Source organism: Akebia trifoliata, chromosome 12 (genome assembly GCF_017979445.1).
Source record: "Akebia trifoliata isolate Shusen 1 chromosome 12, ASM1797944v1, whole genome shotgun sequence".
Taxonomy (NCBI): domain Eukaryota; kingdom Viridiplantae; phylum Streptophyta; class Magnoliopsida; order Ranunculales; family Lardizabalaceae; genus Akebia; species Akebia trifoliata.
The window spans coordinates 28217086-28236171 of record NC_141386.1 but is presented as its reverse complement, the minus strand read 5'-3'; the positions used below and the strand labels follow the sequence as shown (position 1 = coordinate 28236171).

At 34.2% G+C, this 19086-nt stretch overlaps 2 protein-coding genes across 2 annotated transcripts; one reads left to right on the top strand and one right to left on the bottom strand.

The window, feature by feature from the left end:
- The first annotated feature begins 4938 nt into the window (after positions 1–4938).
- LOC147389288 (Cox19 family protein (CHCH motif)) lies at positions 4939–10162 on the top strand. Its single transcript, XM_086418599.1, has 3 exons — positions 4939–5096; positions 9432–9508; positions 9896–10162. The coding sequence occupies exons 1-3, from the start codon at positions 5009–5011 to the stop codon at positions 9941–9943; spliced, it is 213 nt and encodes a 70-aa protein (XP_086274725.1). The 5' UTR covers positions 4939–5008; the 3' UTR covers positions 9944–10162.
- A 1341-nt stretch (positions 10163–11503) lies between these two features.
- On the bottom strand, positions 11504–15642 carry LOC147389287 (large ribosomal subunit protein eL43z). The gene is made up of 5 exons (XM_086418597.1): positions 15507–15642; positions 12767–12806; positions 12016–12104; positions 11838–11920; positions 11504–11742 (listed from the first exon to the last, which is right to left on the bottom strand). The coding sequence occupies exons 1-5, from the start codon at positions 15507–15509 to the stop codon at positions 11679–11681; spliced, it is 279 nt and encodes a 92-aa protein (XP_086274723.1). The 5' UTR covers positions 15510–15642; the 3' UTR covers positions 11504–11678.
- Positions 15643–19086: the final 3444 nt, after the last annotated feature.

Sequence of the window (19086 nt, the reverse complement as noted above, 5' to 3'; positions counted from 1 at the left end):
GAAAAAAAATAATAATAGTTCTGATCAGAACTGCATGTTGACACCCCTAGGGATAATTGGTGAATGAAAATATTACTTAAAGAACCCTAACACATAGGGTTTTCTTTCTTAGTAGTCCTTGGATTTTGGATGGTTGCTTGATAGTCCATTTAATGTAAAAAAAAATCCTTAATGGTCCTTTGTTATTGTCGTGCTCTCCACTTTTATTGTCGAGTTCATCACTTTTTATTTATTGTCGAGGTCACCACTTTTTGTTGTTGAGTTCGACAATTTTTATTGTTGAACTTGACGTTGTAAAACCCACCATTTTTTAGGAATTTCTGACTAAAATACATGAAAAGATCGACTAAAAACCTGACATAACAACTTATCTAGATGATTTCAAACAAAAATAACCATCTTTTATTGATTTTCGTCCAAAAACGAAACAAGAAATTCAAAAAACCCTAGTTTTCTACATACATCTTCAAAATTCTTGAAAATGACTTCTTCTTCCTTCTCAAATCCTAACGTTAGAATGGAATTTCTTAAATTTGATTGGGATGCCAAAAATCCAAATTTTTCATGAAAAATGGTGAGTTCAAATGGTTAGGGCTCATTTGGCGTTTCAATAGTGAGAAATGTAAGGAGTGAGGTTCAATGACTGATTAGAAATAAAAGTTTTATTAAATGGACTATTAAGATTTAAGAGAAGTCCTAAAAGTTAGGGACTTAAAAAAAAAAAAAAAAAAAAGTCCCTCACCCTGTCCACAAGGGTCCTTTGAGTAATTTTCCCTTAGTAATTTCACCCTTACGAACAAACATAAGTAACAAGGTATGCATTCACAAGGATGAGGTGCAGAGATTGAATAAACCTCCAAAGCTACATTTTAACCGACTCAATAAATCACAAACCATACTTAAAGTAAGATCTATGAAAACAATGTGTTTCCAAAGCTATAGCAAAGAAATTACTATATGACCCATTAGAAGCGGAGCGATGTTTTTCTATCAATGGGGGCTAAGTTCTAATGAAAATCAATAAATAATCTTGATTTCTTTCTATGTCATTGTTGGCTCATCACTGGAAGAGATGATTGGCCAATAATCTTCATAATTTTGTTGTTACACTTCATTTTTCATTTCGAATGATAAAAGAGATAAAATTTATTTTCCATTGAATTTCATTAAGAAGGTGGAATAAAAGACCCTCACGAGATGCATGGCTCTCTTTCCATTAGTTTATTAAGAAATTTGATGTCAAGGGAGGCATGTCATCGGTTTAAAAACACAACGGATATCATTGAGTGTGATTTTGGAGATTGCAAAAGACCTCACATTCTTATTAATTCATGTGTATTGAGGGCGTCCCCAATGTGAGTAATTTTGTAAATTGAGATGTCCAAAGGTGGGTATTTTTTTTAAATTAAGGATGCCCTCAATACATGTGGATCAATAGGAATGTGAGTTCTCTTGCAGTCTCCAAAATGCATTCCTCTAATATTCACCAAAATGTGTGGGAATATGTCTAAATCACCATTCTTTAAAGAAAAACACTTTCCTTACTAAGTTCGTAAGAAACTTTCTTGCATCACCTCGTGGCATCCAAAAACAAGTCTAAGGACTTATGTTTGACGAGTCAAACCATTTAAATCAGTTTTAAATTATTGATTGATATATATATATATATATATATATATATATATATATATATATATATATATATATATATATATATATATTCATCTTTAAATAATTATAGTTCTTTAATTATAAGGTGGATTAGTAGATGTTCAATCACAAAATCATTTTTAATATAGATAACAAATGTTTAAGTCATTAAAATAAATAAATATTTTATATCAAAAAACACAACTTGGTTGACTTAATCAAGTTTTCATTAACTTATCAGGTAGACGATTCACATTGACCATTTCATCGGGTAGCCTTCGAAACCAGGATGACTTGCCTGAGTCATCTCAGTATCGAACAAGTTTTTGAACCATGATTGAAAACTAATAAAGGTAGCTCAACAAGCAAGCAAAATCGAATAGAGGCACCAGGAATAGAGAACCCCCAAAAAAGAAGCCTATGAATCAAGAAAAACAAGTTGTTCTCTCTGAAAATCTGAGCAAACATAACAAATTGGAAGAAAAATTAGGATTTATTGTTACCTAAATCCTAAACCATGGCGTGGGTTTATTATATGAGGGTTGGTTCATCTATAGCTTGGGAACCCAAGTACCCTCAAATGTATTTCGTTTGTGCAATATATATGCTAACATTGTATTTTAGAGACAATGGTACGAATCTGTCTCCACATGACTTGCATTAATGGAGGTTTTGAGTGGCAAATTGGCATTTTGATAATTTTAAAGTTTAAATGATCACTATATGGATGTTTGGAAATGGGTTTATCTCTGGCTAGCTACACTTAAAGATTAGTGTAAAATCTAAGTCTAGTCCAGCTTTTATTACCATTGTAATGTCAGACCCGAGCAAAATGGAGGCTTAGGACATTACACTAATAATCTTACTGAATCTAAAATATTTGGACCATAACGACGTTAGATAAATCATAGGGTACATTAATTATTCTGGAAATATTTGAGAATGAGATATGAAGATATTCTACACTGAGTGAGCTACTCTACCACAACTTATCCTCTTCAGCTGATAGAATTTTCCATAACTTCACACATTGATAATGGGATGGACCCTTCTAGCCAAATCCCATGGGTCTCAATGTATCCTCTTAATATTTCTCCATATTCAAAATTATCCTAGGCTCTTGGCAAATAAATTAAATTATACAAAGAACCTTTCAAAAATTGTATAAATCAAGAGTTTTTGTAAGTTTTTTCTTTTTCTTTTTGTAATACACGAGTGTTTGCACATGTTCTTTACAGAACCATTTATTCTCTGTCTAGCATTAATTTAAGAGTCGTGATTTACTGATGCCCCCTCTGACACACGTCCCTTGATGTGGCATGGGTTAGAATCATAGATTTTTCCCATTGGGTTACACAACTGTACATCCCCGTAAATATGTGCAGTTGTGTATCCTGAGGAAAGAATCTATGGTTCTAACACATGCCATGTCAGGGTGCGTGTGTCAGAGGGGGGCATCAGACAATCATTATTCTAAATTTAACATGGTTTTCACACTTGTTGTTCATGTTTTCTACATCATTTTTACACCAAACACCAATTTTATTTTGATCCAATAGCATAATTTGGTATCATGTTTGAAGGACTTATATGATCTGTAATTTTCTATAAATGTACATTAAAATCGGATTTCTATTGAAATTGTTAAAATTATACGTATCTTTTGCTTTCCAGAGATAATTTCACCTTGATCTCACTAATCAATTCTCTAGATGATCGAATCTACTACTCACGTTGATTTTCGTATCAAGTATTTAAATGAGAGGTCACTATCCTGCATCTCTAAAAGAAATTCCATAGGAAAAATATATATATATATATACATATAACTAATGGTTTGATCTCTTTTTCTATTTAGAGTTTATTTATTGCGTTGAAAATTATGGGGATATTGAAATTCTGTGGAAAATTAGAATTTTTTAGTGTTTGATGATTTTATATATAATAGGTTGAGATGCCCTGATGATTTGGTTTCTTTTTCTATGAGTGCGTGGGAGGAGGAGTTTGACATGTCAAGTAAGTGATGTGGCAATAATATTGAAATGTGTATTGGCGAAATCCGACATTAGTAAAGGTCATTCATATTTCATATACTACTCTCTCGTGAACGAGCGTGGGAGAGTCGGACTCAATACAGAAAAGAAAAGGTCGGGATGACCAACTCTTGAACAACAAACAACAAATTAAAAAATCTGAGATGTTGCAAATAAAATCTAACCAGACTAGTCCGTTTGCTATTTTTTTGGTTTATGATTTTAAATGAGTCTAATCACAATTGTAAACAACTATTGAAATTGTTTTAACAAGTGTTATAATGTTTTGTTACGTTGAGATTATAATTTAAGTCAAATCTTTTTAATGTTTCAAGAGTCTGTTTTAATCTTTGGATGTGATAATGAATTTAAAAGAAAAATTGGTGTAATAAATAAAACTTGGGGTTTTAATAGCAACTCTTATTTTTAATAAAATAAAAAATTATAGGGGTGTCTATGGATTAGTTCCTAAGGAATTTAGACATATAACCATTACATTTATTTCGGTCATGGTTCTTCTTGATTCTGGGTCTGATTCCAAAATAAATAGAATCGGAACCGTAAAAGAAAAAACAGGTATTTTTTTTCATTAAGAAGTGGGAAAATTAGTAAAAGGGGGTTAAATGTTCTAATATTTATTAAAAAAATTATTTTTTTCAAAAAATATCAAAAATGAATTAAATGGCTAGATAGTCCAGCGTTTTACTAATTCGTTGGACTATCCAATGTTTTAATGTGTTAAAATACATTGCTTTGTCAAAAATGTCCTCTGAATGATTAAAACGTTGGACTGTCCAGTGTTTTAGTAACTTGCTTTAACACTTCAGTAATTTAGCCTTCATTTAAAATACTGGATTGGACAATCTATCAAGTGACTTAATTCGTTTTTGATAATTTTTTGAAAAAGAAAAATTCTTTCTAATAAATATTAAAATATTTAGAGTGCTGATTTTCTGATTAGAAAGTCTTCACTGGGTCAATACTCGATTGACGTGACATGGATGTTGAACTATAGATCTTTTTCCTTGGTATGCACAACTGCATATCTATCCCAAGGAAAAAAAATCTATGGTTCCTTGTCCATGCCACGTCAGCCGAATGAAGATTTTCAGGTTAGAAAATTAAGTAATTTTCTCTTAAGAAGAAGAAGTGACGTTGACTTCGGTCAAGGGGCAAATTTATTCTTGCATTTTGTAGGGGTAAACCTAATATCGCTAATTTCACAGGGGGCCATTACTAAAATACCCTTCTTAAAACCACCACGGCTGAAGACGGAAGTACAGATCCTCTCTCATTCTCTCCTTCTTTGAGGACACAGAGCGGTCATGGATTCCAGAGCTTCACCATCGTATCCCAGCGCTTCAAGAATCTCTGATTCCCCCTGCTTTCCTCAATACACAGCTTCTCTTAAATGTAAGTTTTTATTTTTCTAATATGTTGTTTTGTAGTTCAATTTTTTTCTTCAGAGCTTCTTTAACAACAATAGATGCTCAAAATCCTACATGAAAATCTGAAAATTTTCACATATTTAAAAAAAACCTCGTCTACATTTGATTGTTGGATCCATTTTTAAAAAATACTATTATTCTTTTTTTGTTCTCCCTTTTTAGGTTTTTTTTTTTTTCCTGTTAGAAACCCATGATTTCGACAGTTAATGATTAATGATATGTTGGATTAGTCTAATTAGTGATGGGTACTCCTCAAAGGATTTCATTAGAATTATGGCTTTGTTGGTTCTCCAATGGGTATAAATTTTTACACAATCTTAAACTTTCTCATTCTGATGGTAATGAAGTTAAACACTGAACTAGATATTCACTAGAATAGATCCTATGGGCTGCAAACTTTGTAGGTTCCGTTCCGGCGTCTTCTGTTTTGGCCGAAGCGCGTAGATTGCTATTGTTTATTGAACAAAGGCTTTATAATTTATCCCTCTAGATGGATTTTATGGCATTCCCTTCTCTCAAGGGAAGCACTATAAACCATATGTTTTTGGCTTGCTTAACTAAGGATATTGGGATAATACAGATTGTTGTTCTATAATGTCAGAAAATCAGAAGTAATTAAGTTGGAATCTAAGTAGGAGACACTCAATTTTGGATAATATTTGGAGTCAAATTCCCAAACTTTAATTTGTATAAATATGTTTTGACCTGCAAGAAAAATCCTGGATTGATCTCAGGTTGAGGCACGTACTATGTTGTTTTCTTTAAGATGATTTGCGCCTCTGTACCAATTTGAAATTTGTGCAAGCATATTCGTGACATGCCGCCCCCAGGATACAACGGCTCGATTTCAATCCATGTCAATCTATGTTCATCTACCTTTTGCACGAAGGTAGAAACCAGTCGATTCATAGATTTGCTCTTTTGCCCAGAGAAAAAAAATGAAATAACAGAGAATCTTTTGGCAAACTCGCAGAGATAAAACGGCATAAGAAAGTAGAGTAACTGCTGAAGAATATAATATTTCTATCTTTTGTAATGCATCAAAATATTGCTAGAGTATTTTCTCTCTTAGAATGAGAAAGATATATAAAAGGAAATCCAATGGTTTGATCTTAATATCTTTAAAGACAATAATAAAAATCGTCAATAAAATATTCGTTATATTGTATTTGTAACCATGGTTACGCACAAACTGGTCATTATTCCAATAGTTGGATCTAAAAAATCTTTTGACTCTAATACAAATAAATTTTCAATAAAAAGACATTAATCTTCATTAGACACCACACCGTCTGCTCAACCTGACTCGGCACGTGCGCGCACGTGTGTATGTGTTTTGCTGAGTCAACTCAGTAGTGCAAGGTTTCCCGTTTGGGGGAAAAAACTTGGGGGGCCCGACACAAGTTCCAAAACTAGCTTTTAAAATGTTGAAAACACTTATTTCTTTAAGAAATGTGGGACTAAAAGTCATAGAAGACTCAAGATGTAAATTGTAAAGATAGATAACTCTTCAAGGACAAGTCCCTTTCAACATTTCTCCATCAAGTACATTGTGTACTTTTTAACCAACACTCAAAAGAGAGAGACACTCAAATAAATAAATTATTTATTTACCTAAAGGGACCATCCCAACCTAGGATAATAGAACCTAAAAATGAAGATCCTGGAGATTCTGATATAGCTCCTAGGAGGAGCAAGAAGAGCAAGAGTTGTTCAAGATTTCGTTCTAGACTTTTTTGCTTATACTTTAGAAGGGGATCCTTCAACTTTAGAAGAAGCATTTCCCTCTTCAGATGTAGATTTTTAGAGAGAAGCCATCAATGACAAGATGGAATCTTGCTTATAAAAAAAAATGATGAGATGGAATTTTTTTATTATCCAATAGGGTATGGGTGCTAGTTGATCTATCTTTAGGATGTATACCCATAAGATGTAGATGGGTTCTTAAAAGAAAATTAAAACCTGATGGATCGATAGATAAGTATAAAGCTAGGTCAGTATTTAGCAAATAAAAACAATAAAGCTAGGTTGGCAGCTAAAAGGGTTTAAGCAAAGAAAGAATATTGACTTCTTTGACACATATTCTCCAGTTTTCAGGATTACATCCGTTAGAGTTTTGATCGTTATAGTTGTCATCCACAAAATGGATGTTAAAACAACTTTTCTGTGGCTCACTATTGAGTAGGGTGGTTAGCTGCAAGACTACTCTTGATAGTCTCACCAAATATATCTTGTAGCGTTGAGGATGAGTTTTTTAAACTCTTAACGAATTCTATAGCTCAATTTGAGTAGGGTGTATAGCTGCAAAAGCACTACCAATAAACTCACGTATTGAGTGTTGAAGTGGGGCCGTTTTTTATGAGAATTGGGGTTAATTCTCTAGAGCACTCATTATTTGTAGGATAAAGCACAAGGCCGTGATGTGCTGGTTAATAAGATTCATAGTAAGCAGTGTTGTGTGTATGATGTGTTTTTTATACTACCAAGAATCTGAGTTCAAAATGTAGTCATTCTTATTCTTATACTCTAAACACATTATTACTATGTAAAAGTTCAAGTCGTATGACACCTTCGTTCAAGCATGATATTGTCTCTTTTGCCCGAAGTACTTCATTTTTATTTTATTTTATTCAAATAAGTGGGGATTGTTGAATATTTTAATAAATAAATATTATTATTTTTAAATTATTTATTTATTTGAGTTTTTCTCTCTTTTGATTGTTGGTCAAAAAGTACATAATGTACTTGATAGAGAAAGGTTGAAAGGGACTTGTCCTTGAGGAGTTCTCTCTCTTTATAATTTACATCTTAAATCTTCTTTGACTTTAGTCTCACATTGTTTAGAGAATGGAGTGTTCTCCACTTTTTAAAAGCTAGTTTTGGAACTTGGGTTGGGCCCCAAGGGCCACCCAAGTTTATCCCTTAAGAGGGAAACCTTACACTACTGGATTGACTTAGTAAAAACACACACACACACACACACACACACACATGCGCACACGTGCATCGAGTAGAATCTGGTCTGGCGGCCGGTGGTGTTTAATGAAGATTAATATCCTTTTATTGAAAATTTATTTGTATTATTGAGTCAAAATATTTTTTTACATCTAACCGTTGGAATAGTGACCAGTATGTGCATTACCATAGTAACAAATATTTTATTGCCTATTTTTATTATTCTCTTTAAAGACATTAAGATGTAACCATTGGATTTCCTTCTACATATCTTTCTCATTCTAAGAGAATACAAAAGCATTACAAAAGCTAGGTACATCATATTTTTCTTTAGTTACTTTACTTTCTTATGTTGTTTTATGTCTGCAAGTTTGCCAAGGGATTCTCTGTTATTTTATTTTTTCTCTTGGCAAAAGAACGAATTTATGAATCGACTGGTTCTTGTTTTCGTGTAAAAGGTAAACGAACATAGATTGAAATCGAGTTGTTGTATCCTGGGGGCGGCGTGCCACAAATGTGCTTGCACAAATTTCAGATTGTAGTAGAGGCACGAACACATACTTTGCACTGGTGCCAAGGTTGTGCCCCTGCATGTGCCTTTGGACCTTGCAAAGGATCCTCAAAATGTTTTGCCAAGACAATACATTGCGGGAAAGTCATTGCGATGTTTGATTACTATCCTCATGGATGTTTTGATTATGTGGAGCTCTCACAGTTGCTTGTCCTCTCTTTTGTATTTACTTGAACTACTAGTACTTCATCAAGTAAATCAACATTTTGCAAAAAATAAGATGTGGTTCATATGCCTTGATGGATATAGGTCTGGGCATTATGTGCTGAGCATAAAATTCATATGGATGTATGATAAAGAGAAAATGTATTCAAACAATGAATACACCTGGTAGGTGTGGAAAGGGTGAAATGTGTCCCCATTTAGAGCACCTAATACCCCCCCCAAAAAAAAAAAATGAAGGATTGTGATTCATGTTGGAGATGATTAAGTTTTTTACACCGGTTTCCAAAAAAGATGACATATAAATTACATAAATGTATTTGTTGAGATTAATATAAAGCGTAGAAAGTGTATCAAATAAAGAGAAATGCATTAAACTGTACAAATCTTATATTAGTCGTACCAAAAGACTTGGGAAAAGGTTCTGTGAGGTCTATTCTGAATGGGTTTTCATCCACATCTCTGATGTTTGCCAGAGCAATTTCTTTAAAAATGGGATGTCTTTCCTGCACAGATAGATTTTAGATGTCCGTATTTTTATTGATACCATCAACGCCCTCCATTTTCTTTCACCCGTTTGGCCGATACTAATTCCTACTGAAAATTTTGCAGGTCTAGAGGAATTTAAATCGGACAAAAGCAAATGTCAAGATCAATTTGATGTTTACAAGGAATGCAAGAAGAAGGAGGTACACTTTTCTTTTTGTCTAGACTTAATGTGACAACATGTTTGACTGTCTAAAGCAATATTTTAAAATAGTTAGGATCATCTAATTTGTTCAGTCATGGTCCGAGAGATCTCTTTTGTGGGAACCATCAAATTATTGGTCCCCACCTCTTCTTGATGCATAGCAAAGTGTAGTGAGGTTGAGAGAATAGCTTCATTCCATTCTTATTCGTGTACGTTTTTTTTTTTTTTTTCCTTTAACAACTATTGCTCTCTTTCAAAATAAAGCTGAAGGAAATGTTAAAAGAGAATCACTTCATCCTGCTTGCACCATACCCGGAACCTTACACAGCACATTCACCATATCGGGCTTTATATCTGTCTTCCTCTTTTTTCTTTGTTTTGACAGAGGGAAGCTCGACTGGAGCGCAACAGTAAAAGATCTCTCTTCTCATGAATCTCCATAAAAGAACCAATACCCAAATAACAAAAGGTTTTAGGAGGACCTCTTCAGATCCTGTTTTTTCTTTTTTTTGTTTTTGTTTTTGACTGTTTAATGAGTTCAAGAAAACCCCAGTTTCCTTTCTTTTACCTCAAACAAGCACATATTGGGTTGTATGTCAATTTGGCCATGAAGAATGATGTAATCAGTAAATAAAATTTTTTGTCTCTTGGATCCTTAGTCTTTCATAGTTTTTTTTGCTAGGCAAGCAAGAGGTTAATGGTTAATGGAGGTGAATGTGGGTTCAACAGGATTTGAAGCTGACAGTGTGTTTGGATTGAGAGAAATGGAAACAAAAGAAAAGAAAAAAAGTGAGTCTCTCTCCATTTCTCTTGTTTGGATTGTTAAGTGGGGAGAAAAAAGAAACATAATGGAGAGAAAAACAGGTCAGTTTTTTCACTTTTTTTTCTCTTCAAATCAGAGAGAAATGGAGAGAAGAAATGCTCGTGACTAATAAGAAATTACTACAATACCCATTTTTTTCCGCAAAACTAAAATTTTCTATTGTTAAATCAAACAAGTTGGAAAGAAACTGGATTTTTTCTTTTTCTCTCCACCCAAACGAAGCCTAAGTGATGGGATCAACTCAACCCTTTATAATCTTACTCCAACTGGTTGTTATTGTCTAATATTATGATTTGTGAGTATGTCGTCAGGCTTGTTCCATCATTTCCTGTAATATTAGTTTGTTTTCCCTTGATTTGACAACAATTCTCTTCTGCTTATTGAATGGGAAAAATAATCTCTAAGCTTCTCTAAAATTGTTATTATAACAAAACTTCTTGTTGGACTAATTCCGATTTTTAACTAAGTGGAGTTCGGATCGAAGCCAAAGTTTAGTATTACACGGTGGTCGAAAAGTCTGAGCAAAAGTATTCTCATCGGCAACATTTAATTATTGATTGCAATTTTGCAAGACGTTGAGATTTAGAACCAGAATAAGAGTGAGTTAAGTTTGGTGCTTTATTAGTAGACTTGGGGGCATCTCATATTGCTCTAGACAATAAAATGGAAGAAGATTTGCCTATCCAACCTCAATGAGAGTAATCATTTATATTTATTCAAAACTCGTAAGTATACCTTGAGATGAGCTTGTCAGGATGACATCATTGGCGAAATTTTTCAATGAGAATCAACACATCAACCCAACTCGAGTAGAATCTACTAGACTTTGTACATTTTTTTTTTTTTTTTGTTATTATTATAAAAATAAATATTTTTAAATGATTCAAATATTGTTCTTTAGATAGAAATATGATCAGTGTCATCTTTTACTAATTCACCTTATTTTATAAAATAAAATAAAAATAACAGAAAACAACAAATATTTAGATATAAATGATTAATCTCAAAAGACTAAATGACTCGGTGAAACTCACTTGGCATAAAAAGAGCTACATATACTATTAGAACCCCATAGTCTCCAAGGACCAGCAAAAGTTCTCCTAAACCAAATCAATACCTGTGCTAAGAGTGTAACTAAATGGGCCAAAGGCAACCTGCCTACAATTTGGCTTTGAAAAACTAGAGAACTATGAATCCTCAGCATTGAACAGTTTCAGTGTCTCAAAACAGATTAAATCTACTTGCTTAACAAGCCGTAGGTCAGGTAAAAAAATGAGCAACACTTCAAGTCCATGTGAACACTTAAAACATAATTCATGGAAATAGAAAAACATTATAGGCTTCATCATCCCTCAGTCTGCTCCCTCAGCCTCCGAATAGTGCTCCTTACGGTCACTGCACTAGCAGTGCTGTAATAGACGAACATCAATAATGAATTAGTTCATTGAAATAACAAATTTAGAGAAGATTTTTAGAATAGAAATCAAGAATTTTTTTTTTTTACTTCAATGTGTAAGCGCCACCAGCTTTAACTTTGCCGCAGTCTTTGCAGCCCCAAATTCCCACTGCCTTCCTCTTCACAGCATACTGCACCGATGTGAATGCATCATTATTAGAATAACACATATATTTGAGATCAAGAAATGATGACTGAAGGATAAAAGGATGAGCAAATAACTAACCTTTCCACAAAACTCACAAAAGTACTTTGCATGTTGACTGACTTCCATCTTCTTAATCTGCTTTCGCAGACTTGCACCATATCTGGTACCTGAAAAAAAATTAGATATATAATGAGCCCAAGATTCATTGAGAAACCATTTACCCCAAAAGACCGATCTGATGGGGAAGGCACAAACTATTAATATAAGAGGTCGAACTGGGGCATGATATGCGAGCACGCAACATCCGTGAGCAGAGGCAGATAACACAACACTCAAACCCCCCCCCCCCCCCTCTCACTCATACAAGGGTCGAAAATTTTTGTCGAGGAACTAGTACTTGTGACCTATACAAACCTAGCACTCTGATACCATGTTGAGAAACTGTTCACCCCAAAAAACCGATCTGATGGGGAAGGCGCAATTATGAATATTAGAGGGTCACGGGTTGAACTGGGGCACGACACATGACACTTGGGAGCGGAGGTGGATAACACAACACTCAACAAGATCTATCATCCGGATAGGAACATACAAATTGCATGGTACATGTGACTAAATAAAAAAAAAAAATTGACAAGTACATGTGACCCAATAAATCATTGATACACCAAGCAGAGATATAAGACTAAGAGCTTTGAGCCACTATGTACAAATTTCTTTGTTTAACAAATAATCCTCATTTTAGTATGCTAAGTTTTATCCTTGGATTAGCCTAGTTTAACGAATAACTCATCATGCATATTGATATGTCTGGATGCTGGGCACTTACCATATTTTCCCACGATACCTGCCTTCTTTGTACGCTTAGTCTGCGCCCACAAGAAAAAGCTTCAAATATAGAAACTACTATCCAGTAACTAAATACTACTAATTGACTTCTAAAAGAATTTAACCAAGAGAATGAATACAAAGATAAGGAAAGATAAGCTGGACGAAGAAGTCATGGAAAGCAATCGATACAAGTAATTAATCAAAACCACATCAGAGAAATAGTACAATCATGAACATCGAAAGCAATATCATTCAGTTTCTCCATCTTTCCTCCCCTCCCCCCCCCCCCCCCCCCCTTTTTTTCTCTTGAAAAAATATGGGGTATTCATATATGAGGAGGAATTTTTTCTTTTCTGAGTTAAAATTATTCAGAAAAGAAACAAACAACATAGCAAGGGAAGTCAAGGCAACCTGATGCAGGACGGGATCTCTGATGTCCCCATCACAACCCACTTAAAGAAAGAACAGAAGAAAATGCAACAGAGCTACCAACTAACCCTCGCTATTGCTTCACACAAGCTCCTACTTTAAAATAAAACATATTAAAAAATATAGCCTTAAAAATCAAGGAATTACTTCCACCAGATGAAGATAAGCCCTAACGATGCAATAATAGTATCATATACAATTGATGGATCTAATTTTTGACATAGCAAATTTTCCACATGAGACCCAACGTTGAGACTTCTTCAGAAAGAGTGGGTTTGAATTGGTTCACCAGGAGAGCATCATGACACATTAAAAAAATTAGAAAAAGGTGGCTCCCTATAAGACGGTGCAAATAAGAGGCTACTCAAAACTTGCAAGGGGTTTTGAAAAATTGTGACAGGATTCTCTTAATTCATAGAGGTAAATGTAGATTTAAATTTGAAAATGTCACCACAAGGTATCATGTGAAAAGGATGAGGAGAGCAGTAGGAACTGGAGAAACAATGGGAAATCAAAATTGAAAACAAACAAATTACCTAATGCCCAAAAATGAGCAACTAATGGCAAACTTAACAGAGCTGAACATCACATGAGAGTTCCGTAAACAAAGTTACATAGTTGAGATCACATTGAGCAATTCTGCAAATGAATTGTGATTTTTTATGTGTAAAAAACAAATAATTTAATCGTTTAATTCAAGAATCTAATAGATTTTTTGAATTTGACAAGGTCAAAGTATTCACAAATAACTCATATTTATTTTATACAATAAAAAACTGCACAACATAAAAGGGGAAAAGAAGAGGAAACTAAGAAACAAAAACATTCAAACACAATGCCAAAAATGAACAATCAATGTCAACCTAACCAAACTTAACAAAATTTAATCGCATGAGATTTCTATACAAAAAATCAGAATCCTCTATAAAAATTATATAGCTGAACTTGTAGCAATTCTACAAATTAACTGTGAATTCACGTGAAAAAACAAATAATTTGACTGTTAAATTCAAGAGTTCATCCGAATACATAAACTTTATTTGTCGAATAATTATTTAAACTTATTTTATACAGCAAAACATTTCACAGTACAAAGATGGGGGAAAAAGAAATAATTTCTTTTCAAACTTAACCCTCCTCACAACACACATAATGTCCATTGTCTGTGTTTTTCCTTTTGAACAACAAAACCTGAACTATTCTCAAATTTTCATGTACCAATATTTGATGTGCACCAAATTATGGTTTAGTTCATACTATCGTTCAAAGGAATGGGTTTCAATCATTCAGCGAAATATACTCTTTTAAACGAACATTTCTTATGTATCATACTACATTCTAGATTGACCCTTTTCACTCACACACACATAATGTCCATTGTCTGTGTTTTACCTTTTGAACAACAAAACCTGAACTATTCTCAAATTTTCATGTACCAATATTTGATGTGCACCAAATTATGGTTTAGTTCATACTATCATTCAGAGGAATGGGTATCAATCATTCAGCAAAATATAGACTCTTTTAAACAAACATTTCTTAAGTATAATACTACATTCTAGATCGACCCTTTTCACTATCATGGATATGGACATAGATATCATCATCATCATTTAAACCTTGACCCAAAGGTTCAGGGTCAGGGCTGAATAAATCCAGTTCCTCCATTCAACCATATCTAGAGCCACGTACTATGTTAACCGAACCAGTTCACAGTACGATTTGCTCTTGGTTCATGCAATCCAGCGAACTAGACGAACTGCATTTTACCTCATTTTTTTACACACCCCTCCACATGTTGATTATATTTGAAATATCCCCTAAAATTTCAAAATGATAGCATGCCCCTTTGACCGTGGTCTTTATTAATAGACTGATTAAAAAAGCTTGATTCTTTTTTCTTCCCAAAATCTGCCATTTTCAATCTCTTTTTTTTTTTTTTTTTAAACCTTGTCATCACTTCAACCTTCAAATGCCTCATCTTTGTCTACCCCTACGAACCGAATCCACGAATCAAGTAACACAGAGTATGACTTCACTAGACGCAAAATTGCGATCAAGTAATGGAGATAAAATCCAGACTGTGTAGATCAATCAACCACACATGTCAAAAAGATGAACCATAAAATTCAATTTAAAGCTGTTTTTTCGTATTCTTATGATCTAGCGAAAAGCTATTAAATATCTGAAAATCAAAATAATGTCTGTCAAACACAGTTTCCGTACGATCAACAAAATGCGTCAGATTCGAAAGATGTCGAAGTGAGGATCATTAATTTGATGTGAAGGAGAGAAAAACATGATCTTACCATGGCTGCAGATGGATGAGAGGATCTCTAGCTAGGGTTTTGCGGGAAGCCCTCCTCGAGACACAAATCCAAACAAAGAGATCAGAAACCCTACATTAAATCATTTATATAGAGAGCTGCCGTTGGCAAACAAACTTTTACTTATTACACACCAGGTTCTTAAATTATTTATCGCACCTTACTTAAAGATTAAAACACATCATTCAAACATTACAAATGTTTGGAGTTTAATTCAAGTTATTACCTCAACAATTTTTCCTTTTTTTTTTATAGGTAAAATTTATGAGTCGTGATAATATGACGCCCCCTCTCTAACCTATGCCCTCATCACTGAATCGTAGATCATTTGTCTCAAGATACACAAGAAAAAGATTTATGGTTATGTGCATCCCAAGGCAAATGATCTACGGTTCTGTGATGGGGGCGTTTGTCAGAGATGGAGGTCAAATATTATTACACAAAATTTACGGAAGACAAGGACAAAGAGAGAAAAATACAAAAATCAGAAAAGTTAAAAAAATATAATAATAACAAAGAAACCAAGTCCAAGCGAATACTCTCTAATTACATTTTCCCATCTAAACAAAAAGTCATCAAAAATAAATCTCTAAAATCCTTAAACTGCTTACACCAATAAAATAGCAAACCAAGGATATTAAATATTAGCTCGTGCAAATTGCTTTCCTTCCCATCAAACATGTGTGAGTTCCTCTCTTTCAACAAACCCCAACAATTGCAAATGGCGTCAACTTCCACAGAATCTTTAGCCTACCAGAAAAGGTAGGGCCTTCTAATCAAACAAAAGACACATCATGAAACCTTTGACAAAGACAAGAAATGAAACCAAACTTTGAAAGTCACATTACAATGGATGAGAGTATGCAGCACAGACTCCTTACTAACTTTACACATACAATAAAAATCAACCATTATAAGACCTTTGCACTTAAGAATATCAATCGTGGGAAGTTTATTCAAAGCAGCCAACCACATGAAAAAGACACTTTTGTAGGCACATTAGAAAACTAAATGATCAAAGAAGGAAAACAACCTCTTGATTGTTTTCGAGTAAGGAGTAAAATGACTTAACAGAAAGCAACCGTCACTACTGCCTTTCCAAATTCGACGGTGTGTCCTATCTAGTGAAGGACATGTGAATGCTAGAAAATCAAATATAGAAATTTCATCCTCAATTTCTTAATCATTCAACCTTCTTCTAAGACCAAGGTCTCAAGACTCACCATTCTCATTTGGAAACAGAAAGACAGAAACATGCATTCTTTTCCTCATGGATAGTGTACACAAACCCGAAAACAAAACCTATAAAGGGGACTTGCTACACCAACAATCCTCCCAAATATGAATTTGGCCTCCTCTTCCTGCCTCATAACGAACATGCTCCTCCAAAGCCCTCCGCATGCTTAAAATATCTCTCCAAACACCACAACCAAAAGGAATCATGCTCGGCTTACAGTCCCAACCTAAAAGGTCCTCCTTAAATTTTCTAGCCACAATCTTTCTTCAAAGCTCCACTTCCTCGATACCAAAATTCCAAACTCACTTCCCTATCAAAGGTCTATTCATGGACCTAAGCCTTTTAATACCAAGTCCACCTAGCTTCCTAGGCTAACACACAAGCTTCCAATTCACAAGATGAAATTTAAGATTTTCCGTTTTGTCATTCCATAAGAAATCTCTCACCAACTTTTCAAATTGCTCTTCAACCTTTATGGGCATAGAGAACAAAGAGAGAAAGTGTGTTGAGATGCTGGACAAAGTACTCCTATTCAAAATCAATTTCCCACCCTTCAACAAATATTTGGCTTTCCACAAGCCAATCATAGTCCAAACCTTCTCAATTAGGATATCACACATCGAAGAAGTTCTATACGTTGCACCCAAAGGAAGGCTAAAGTAAGAACAAGGCAAGGAACTCACTTGACACCCCCAAATTTTTTTCCCAAGCCTCAATATCAAGAACTTCACCCACCACATAAATCTCATTCTTTCTCAAATTAATAGAAAGACTTAATACAATTGCAAACCAACACAAAAGACCCTAGAAAAAAAAAAAGCATACCTGGCTAGGCGTTGCGTCAAGAAAAATTAGCGTCATCTGCAAATTAGAGATGAGAAACTTTTAGCCCATTCTTCGACACTCCGAATCTCGAAATAGCACCCATCAAAGTGGCTCTGATAAACATCATATCCAAAGCTTTGACCACAATATTGAAGAGAAAGGGGGAGAGCGGATCACCTTGTCTTAACCTTTAGAGCTTCTAAAGAAACCTACAAGATTACCATTCACCACGATAGAAATGAGGTTGTGGACACAAATTTTCTCATCCAATTTATCCATCCCCTATGAAACCCATACGATGCAGAAGGTACCAAAGGAAAGTTCTAATTGACATGATCATAAGCATTTTCAATGTCCACTTTACAAACCAACCTCGACTTCCTAGACTTTATCATTGAATCAATACACTCACTTGCCACCAAGATCTCAACCAAGATTTGCCTCCCTTTGATAAAAAGCCTCTTGCTCATTGAGAATTATCTTTGGAATGACCATTTTTAATCTCAAGGCAAGGATCTCGCAATAATCTTACAACCAGAAGTTATTAAATTATTCGGTCTGAAATCTCTTAATTCCTACACTCCTTTTTTTCTTTTTTTGGAATTAACGTTATGAACATTGTATTGGATCCATGATCCAAAAAAAAATCCTCATGAAAGTCATTAATTGTCGTCATCAAGTCCTCCTTTATAACTTCTCAACACAACTTGTAAAAGCCATTGTGAAACCATCCGAACTGGGAACCTTATCATTACACATATTGTTAATTGCTTGTAACACCTCACCTTTGTCAAAGTTCTTTTTAACTAATCCTTATCGATCAAAGAGATTGACTCAAACTCCAAATTATTTAAGAGGGGCTTTTCATCACAATCTTCCAAATAAAGATTTTGGTAATAATTTACAATGAAGTCCCTTATATTCTTTTCATCCTCAAGAATTCTATCTTTCACAAAAAAAATTCTCCTTTTTTGGGCATTAGCAATGTAGACACCCCAATTTAACCGAACAAAGCCCGATCATCAAAATCTAATAAATAAGGGTGAAACCCGAGGAATTCAAATCATCGAGTGGGACCCACCCCGAGCATAACCAAAATTTCAATTTAAGTTTGGCCCTCACTGACCAACGATCGAGCTTAATATTTGCCTTGGTCGTTGGTCACCTAGTGTCAAGGAAAATTTTGTTCTAGCATCCACTTACCTAATGTCCAAGTGAAATTTGCTTTGGCCTTCACTTGCCTATTGTTCTTCATAAAATTGTTTTGACCTGTACTTGATTAAGGCCATGTTCGGTTAGACAGTTATGCTTGAAATGAGTGCACTTGATTGCTCTGGATTTGCTTAAAGAATTTACTTCTTAAACCCTCTTCTTTATTTTTTATTCTTCTTAAAAATCCAACGATTTTCTAATTTTTTCCATGCATTAAGTCTTCCTTAATTTTATAATATTGGTCTTCTAGCAGTTGTCTAGTTCTTCTAATCTTGACTCTTGGTCACA